The sequence below is a fragment of the Plectropomus leopardus genome, unplaced genomic scaffold (genome assembly GCF_008729295.1).
Source record: "Plectropomus leopardus isolate mb unplaced genomic scaffold, YSFRI_Pleo_2.0 unplaced_scaffold314, whole genome shotgun sequence".
Classification (NCBI taxonomy): Eukaryota; Metazoa; Chordata; class Actinopteri; order Perciformes; family Serranidae; genus Plectropomus; species Plectropomus leopardus.
This window is the reverse complement of record NW_024634261.1, coordinates 969-8,475: the sequence shown is the minus strand read 5'-3', so window position 1 is coordinate 8,475 and position 7,507 is coordinate 969. Positions and strand designations below refer to the sequence as shown.

At 49.1% G+C, this 7,507-nt stretch overlaps 1 protein-coding gene across 1 annotated transcript; it reads right to left on the bottom strand.

Moving 5' to 3' along the window:
- Positions 1 to 46: 46 nt before the first annotated feature.
- LOC121938727 (CXXC-type zinc finger protein 1-like) lies at positions 47 to 6,397 on the bottom strand (the record flags this gene model as incomplete). The annotated part of the gene is made up of 9 exons (XM_042481897.1): positions 47 to 265; positions 2,984 to 3,191; positions 4,183 to 4,382; positions 4,567 to 4,668; positions 4,748 to 4,927; positions 5,297 to 5,452; positions 5,697 to 5,818; positions 5,978 to 6,078; positions 6,243 to 6,397. Coding segments are annotated over 9 exons (1,377 nt in total), but the record flags the coding sequence as incomplete, so codon positions are not given.
- Between the last annotated feature and the right edge of the window lie 1,110 nt (positions 6,398 to 7,507).

Genomic DNA, 7,507 nt, shown 5'->3' with positions numbered 1-7,507 from the left:
TTTGTTTGTGAAATGTTGTTTTGTTTGTGAAATGTTGTTTTGTTTGTTTGTGAAATGTTGTTTTGTTTTGTGTGAAGTGTTTTGACCCTCGGGGCCACTGTAGCTTCCTCTCTCAGAGTAAACAGAGACTTCCTGTTGACAGAGACACACTGACTTTAGCGTAGCATCGCTCCATGTGTCTCAGCGCCACCTTCGGGTTCACAGGATGACTGCAGGACACACAGAAGATCTGAAGGTCTGTGTCGTCCCCGTCCCCTTCAGTCACCTGTAGAGGGACACACAGAGGGACAGATAGAGAGAAAGAGGGACAGAGAGAGAGGGACAGATATTTTGTTTTTTAAAAGGACCTTCATTTCAAGGTGCCTCCTGCTTACATCGTTATCGTCTCAAGAAAAGTTACAAACCAGAAAGAGATTAAAAACCACAGCAGCAAAGTCCAGCAAAGACACACAAAGCCAAAAGACATCAGAAAGACATCAGAAAGACACCAAAAGACATCAGAAGCTGACCTATAATGAGTTCTCCTGAACCTCCTGCACCCCCAGATGTCAACCAAAGTCTCAGTCCTGTTAGTCCAGCTGTAAAAACCAAATTTCTCCCTGAGCCGAGCTGCCAGCGTCCCCTTTAGCACCTGACCCATGTCCTGTGACCCCTCACCTCTCACACAACTCCTCCTTGTTCTCCAGATGGCCAGAACCCAGTCCTATACCTGTACAAACCCAGTCCTGTACCTGTATAAACCCGGTCCTGTACCTGTATAAACCCGGTCCTGTATCTGTACAAACCCAGTCCTGTACCTGTACAAACCCAGTCCTGTACCTGTATAAACACAGTCCTGTACCTGTACAAACCCAGTCCTGTACCTGTATAAACCCGGTCCTGTACCTGTACAAACCCGGTCCTGTACCTGTATAAACCCAGTCCTGTACCTGTATAAACACAGTCCTGTACCTGTACAAACCCAGTCCTGTACCTGTATAAACCCGGTCCTGTACCTGTACAAACCCGGTCCTGTACCTGTATAAACCCGGTCCTGTACCTGTACAGTATAAACCCAGTCCTGTACCTGTATAAACCCGGTCCTGTACCTGTATAAACCCGGTCCTGTACCTGTATAAACCCGGTCCTGTACCTGTACAGTATAAACCCAGTCCTGTATCTGTATAAACCCGGTCCTGTACCTGTATAAACCCGGTCCTGTACCTGTATAAACCCGGTCCTGTACCTGTACAGTATAAACCCAGTCCTGTATCTATATAAACCCCGTCCTGTATCTGTATAAACCCGGTCCTGTACCTGTATAAACCCGGTCCTGTAACTGTATAAACCCGGTCCTGTACCTGTATAAACCCGGTCCTGTACCTGTACAGTATAAACCCAGTCCTGTATCTGTATAAACCCCGTCCTGTATCTGTATAAACCCGGTCCTGTACCTGTATAAACCCGGTCCTGTACCTGTATAAACCCGGTCCTGTACCTGTATAAACCAAGTCCTGTACCTGTACAGTATAAACCCGGTCCTGTACCTGTATAAACCCGGTCCTGTACCTGTATAAACCAAGTCCTGTACCTGTACAATATAAACCCGGTCCTGTACCTGTATAAACCCGGTCCTGTACCTGTTTATTTAAATAAAATAAAATATTCCCGTCACAAAAACAGACAGACAGATCTCCAGTCCAGATGTCCTGACCTCTTAGGTAGAGGGAGCTTATACACCCCCCCCCCCGAACCCTGTCATCGTCTGTCCCTTAGAGCAGCGCTGCCGCCGATGGTCCCTGACCCCCTTCAGTGCTGCGTACAGGTCTCCCCCTGACACCCTCAGAGCGACCCGGGCTCGGAGAAGCAAAGGACAGCAGCTTCCTTCCTCCTGCCGTCCTCTGGACCTGCCGCCAACCTCAGAGCCGGGAAAAGTGGAGGCTCCTCCCCCCTAATCCTACTGAGGGAGCCCGGTCTGACGGACACAGCGAGCCCTGTCCTCTAAACCTCTCCAGACATCTCAGAGATTTGACACCTGACTCCTCTGACAGTCGCCGCGGCGTCTTCCAGTCCAGCCCGTCCATCCGCCCGTCTCAGGTGCCGCAGCTTCACAGTGCCAGCCCTCACGAAGCAGCTCTGCAGGGTCCCAGAGGAGCTGCTGCCGAGCCAGATCAAAGGGTAGCAGAAGATGTTTTTTTCCCACACCCACGGTCCAGGCCCCACTCCCCCATCTCGAGAGTGTCCGAGTGTCCACCAGTACTTTAGGACTGTACCGTAGAACGGCAGCGGTCTCATGATGTCCACAGCCCCCGGCCTCAACAGGAAGAGCTGACGGTCCAGCCCAGTACCGCGAGCCCTTTGCAGCAGCGCCCGTGCTGGGTCTCCCCAGCAAGCATCAGCACGGTACAGCAGCCGGGCTGCCTGGAACCTGAAGACCACCACTCTGCTCCCCAAATCAACCAGTTCTTGGCCAACCTCATCAACCGGACCAGAAGAAATCCACCAGAGTCCTCTGTGGCTTTTCCAAAAGGCCCCCAGGTGGGTTAAGACCTGCCAGCTTGTGCCACCGTGAAGACACCACCCAACTTGAAGATCAGAGTCCGGCCTCTGTAGGAGACCTGATCCACCTCCACCTCACCAACCAGGTGGTCATGAGAGACAAGGTCCCTCCCAGTTCCTGCAGACCCAGTCCTCCGAGCCCAGGTACACCCCTAACACCTTCAGTCCCTCCCTACTCCACTCTAACCCCCCTAGTAGCTGTGGGACACAGAGACAGAGAGGGACGGAGAGAGAGAGAGACAGAGACCGAGACAGAGACCGAGACAGAGAGACAGAGACAGAGATAGAGAGAGACAGAGACAGAGATAGAGAGAGACAGAGACAGAGACAGAGACAGAGGGACAGAGGGACAGAAAGACAGAGAAAAATCAGAAAATAGACAAATCAAAGTAAAAGCTAACCATCTGTCCCTCAGTCTCTCTGTCTGTCCGTCCCTCAGTCTCACCTCCTCGTGGTGTTGGACCTGCTGCTGCTTGGCGTTGGCGATGATGCCTTCGAGCTCGTGGAAGCGTTTCTCCATCAGCGTGAGGCGGAGTCTCGCCGCCTGCTGCTCCTTCCTGATTCGCTCCAGCTGTCTCCGTCCCATCTCCTCGGCAACGCAGGGACTCTGCTGCCACTGCTGGATCCTCTGAGGCAGGATCTCATAGATACGACTGAGGACACAGAGGGACACACAGAGACAGACACATTGACAGGTGTGTGTCCATGCTTACCTGTAAAGGTCTCTAAAGATAAACTCAGAGTATAGACCTCTGATACACAGCCTGCAGCCCACGGGCCAAATCTGGCCCCTGACAGGGCCCCACGTGGCCCCCGAACCGTTATCTGAGTCACAATGAAAATAAAGTGATCGACACCGGGAATAGTTTTTGTCCTTTCAGTGTCCATAAGGTGCCAGAGTGCATAAAATTAAGGATGCACGATAATTATTGGCCCGATAATGGGACTTATGATGTCATATCAATAATTCCAAAATACATTTTTTGGCCGATAAATAGAAACGATAATAATGAGCATAAACTGCGTTGATTTGTCCCGTGTTGCCATGGTTTCACTCCGTCAGTCCTGCACACACTGCATTACGCTGCGTGTCAAACTGCTGCTGCTCGATCAGTCAGCAGCAGGGTTTAACCCATTGTTTCTTTCTCTTTTTTTAACTCTTTCCCTGCCAGTGACAAGGTTTTCCGTCAGTTGGTGTTTTCTCTGTAGTGTAGGGGACAGGACACTGTTACGGATGTTACGCAATAAAACAACATTTCCACGTCCAAAAACAAAGGAACAAGACGATCTAAGGTCCCAGGGTGACGGAGGAGAGGACTGCTAACGTGCCGACTTTATCGCTATTTAGCGGCTTTTCGGAGCCTCTCAGCGGCGATGTTTCACAAAAAAACGAAAAGGAGAAACATTCAGCGACTTATTTAGATCATCAGTGAATACGGAGGAAATATACTGTCCAGGCTCTTGGCAGAGGAGATATAGGAGGTCGCCTAGAGCGCCACACGCTGGAGAGCGTCGCTGATCGCACTTAAAACAAACAGTATTAAACTAACCCTGCAGCACAATATTATACAGTATTGTAGTATTACAGTATTACAGTATTGACAGTACGGTATCGACCCCTGTGCGTTGACTCGTGGGACTCACTTGGCGGCGAGCTTCATGCCGCAGTCGTCAGAGCAGTACTTGGAGTTGGTCCTTGCCGGCTGGACACATCCTGGTCCCAGACACTGCCTAAGAGCCCCGCCCAAATCTTTAGCTCCGCCCCCGCCCCCTCGCTCCCGGTGGCGCTGCTTGGCTTTGTGGCGGCGAGGCTTCACCTCCTCTTTAGGAGTGGAGACGGACTTCTGCAGAGGAGCACAGGTGTGTTGGTGACATCATCCGTGACATCACAGGTGTGCTGATGACATCATCAGTGACAACACAGGTGTGCTGGTGACATCATCAGTGACAACACAGGTGTGCTGGTGACAGCACAGGTGTGTCAGTGACATCACCAGTGACATCATCAGTGGTTTCCTCCATCCTCACCTTCTTCTCCGGCTTCTTCTCTCGTCTCTTGACGTGTTTCACCTTCACCGCCTTCTTCCTCAGAGAGTCTGACTGAGCGTCCTCCTCCTCGCTGTGCCACACCTGCAACAGGAAGATGCATCACAGCACAGGAAGTAGCTGTTTGGCAGCTTATTGGTCAGAACCGTTGAATGATACTGACCAGGTCTCTGAATCCGGCGGCTCTGTACTGCTCGAACAGCTCCAGCTCGCTCTCACTGAACAGCTCCTCCTCGTCCTCCTCGTCCTCCTCCTCCGTCTGATGCTCCGCCCCTCTGCGAGACAGGCCCCGCCCTCTGCTGCCGCTGTGGCTCACCTCCTCGTCTTTGACACGAAGCATCTTCTGCTCACGGATAAATAAATTAATAATGACAGCATCAGCGACATCATCTTCTACTTGCAGATCAATAAATCCATAACAATGACATCATCAGTGACATCATCATCTGTTTATAATGAAAATGTGACGTAAAATGTTCACAAAGAAACATTTTTTAATGTTTATAGAGAATGTTACCAGAACTGTAAGAACAACGTTCTGAAAACTAAAAGAAAATGTTCTGCTGAAAACGTCCGTCCCAACCGTCTGTTTGTTGTGACAGAGCTCAGATCAGCAGAACAAAGTTAGAGAATGTTTGAATCTGTTCTCCTGTTCTGTGGTTCTGTGGTTCTGTGGTTCTCTGGTTCTCTGGTTCTCTTCGCTGAGACTCACCCGTGCTCGGACCTCGCACTGCCTCAGACGACACTTCTGACGGATTTTGTTTGGACCTCCAAACTTCTTCATGTCTTTGCAGAAGTCGCACTGAGCGCAGTCCTCTGTCCGCAGACAGGCGTCGCACTCGCCACACATCCGTGCTGAACGCTTGATCTCAAACACGAAAGTATTCACAGAAAGTATTCATACATTAAAATCCTAAAAAAATAAAGTATTCATATACTAATATCATAAAACAAAACATTCATACATCCTGTCATTCAAGTTGCTAGGTAACCTTTGAGCCCCGCCTCTGGTCAGTCTGGTTGCTAGGTAACCTTTGAGCCCCGCCTCCTGTCAGTCTGGTTGCCAGGTTAACTGTTAGCCCAGCCTCCTGTCGATCTTGTTGCTAAGTTACCTGTGAGCCCCGCCTCCTGTCAGTCTTGGGCTGAGGAGTGGAGCTACCATCTCCGTCAGGGTCCGATTCTTTGTCCTCCTTCTTCTTAGGACGGTATTTAATCTCCAGAGACAAGTCTTTGTCTGCAACAACACAGCTAACAGCTTACAAACACCTAACAGCTAATACACAGCTAACATCTAACCCAGAGCTAACAACTAACAGTTGTATGTGATACATTTGTCCGTGTCATCATGTGACGATGAAATCATGTGATGATGTCATCATGTGATCAGACTGACCTCGGCAGGACGGACAGAACCAAACTCTGATGGCTTTAGCTGCTTTTTCTGAAACTCCAACACAGTTTCCATGAAACCACTCAGTGCAGCTGTCACACCCTCTGAGAGACAGACAGGAGGCAGAGAGACAGACAGGAGACAGACAGGAGGCAGGGAGACAGACAGGAGACAGACAGGAGACAGAGACAGACAGGTCAGTGTCAGTTGTTGAATCTTGGCTCTTAAATTATTTCTGAGGTTTTTGTTTGTTTATTTGTTTGTTTACATCATGAAACAGTTGATGTCTGGTTTCCTGCAGACACAGTAGACGGGACATCTGTGCGTCTCTATGGCAGCCTTATCTCCTCCTCCCTCTTCACCTCCTCCTCCTCCTTCTTCCTCCTCTGGACCTGGCTCTACTCCTCCTGCAGCCTCCTCCGACTGAAACAAACAAACAAACAAACAACAAGCAAAAACACTTTAAAGACCACATCAGACCCCCCCAGTCCCCACCACAGTTTGTTCACATCAGTGATCAACCCTCCGCACATACTAAGGTCTGCTTCGGAGTTCCACAGGGTTCTGTGCTTGGACCAATCCTTTTTACTTTATATATGCTTCCCCGAGGCAACGTAATTAGAAAACACAAATTTCCATTGTTATGCTGACGATACACAATTATATCTATCTATGAAACCAGATGAAACTGGTCAGCTATCTAGACTTCAAACATGTCTTAAGGACGTAAAAGCCTGGATGAGCCATAATTTCTTGATGTTACATTCAGACAAAACTGAAGTTGTTGTTCTTGGCTCCAAACACGTCAGAAACTCCCTCTCGAACAATGTAATTTCTCTAGATGGCATTACCTCGGCCTCTAGCACAACTGTAAGGAACATCAAAGATCTATTTGATCAAGCTTTATCTTTTACCTCCCATAAAAAAAATAAACTGCTTTCTTTCACTTGCGTACCATTGCAAAAATTAGACATAGCTTATAAATAGGGCTGGCTCAGGATGCCTGGACCAGCCCCTAGTAAGGCTGACATAGGTTTAAACATTTGGGGGACTTTCCAAGATATACTGAGCTCCTCTTTCCTTCTCTTGCTCCCTCCATCTGCAAACGCTCATGTCTTTTTACTGCATTACACTAACTCTGTTGGCTCTCCGAAGCGTTCCTGCTCCCTTGCTTCCTAATTTTCCCGGATCCTAGCTGCAATCTTGGCTGCGCCTGATCGTGGCGATGGCTGTGCTGATGCTGTGACCCTGCCTTTGGTCGTGCTTGTGCTGTGGCTTCACCTCCAGCTCAACCTGGATCGTGGTCTTGGTTTTGCCGTTGCTGTGGTCCTGTCCGTGGCTGTGCCTATGTCATGGCCTTGGTTGCGCCAATACCGAAATCGTGCTGGACGCAACCTTCTACTGCCATTATTATGAGTCATGCCTCCGCTATCGATATACACGTGACTCTTATCAACACTTATATTTACATGTAACATCACATGCTAAAATAAATAGCATTTATTAATTTTACGTCTATCACTATTGTTATAT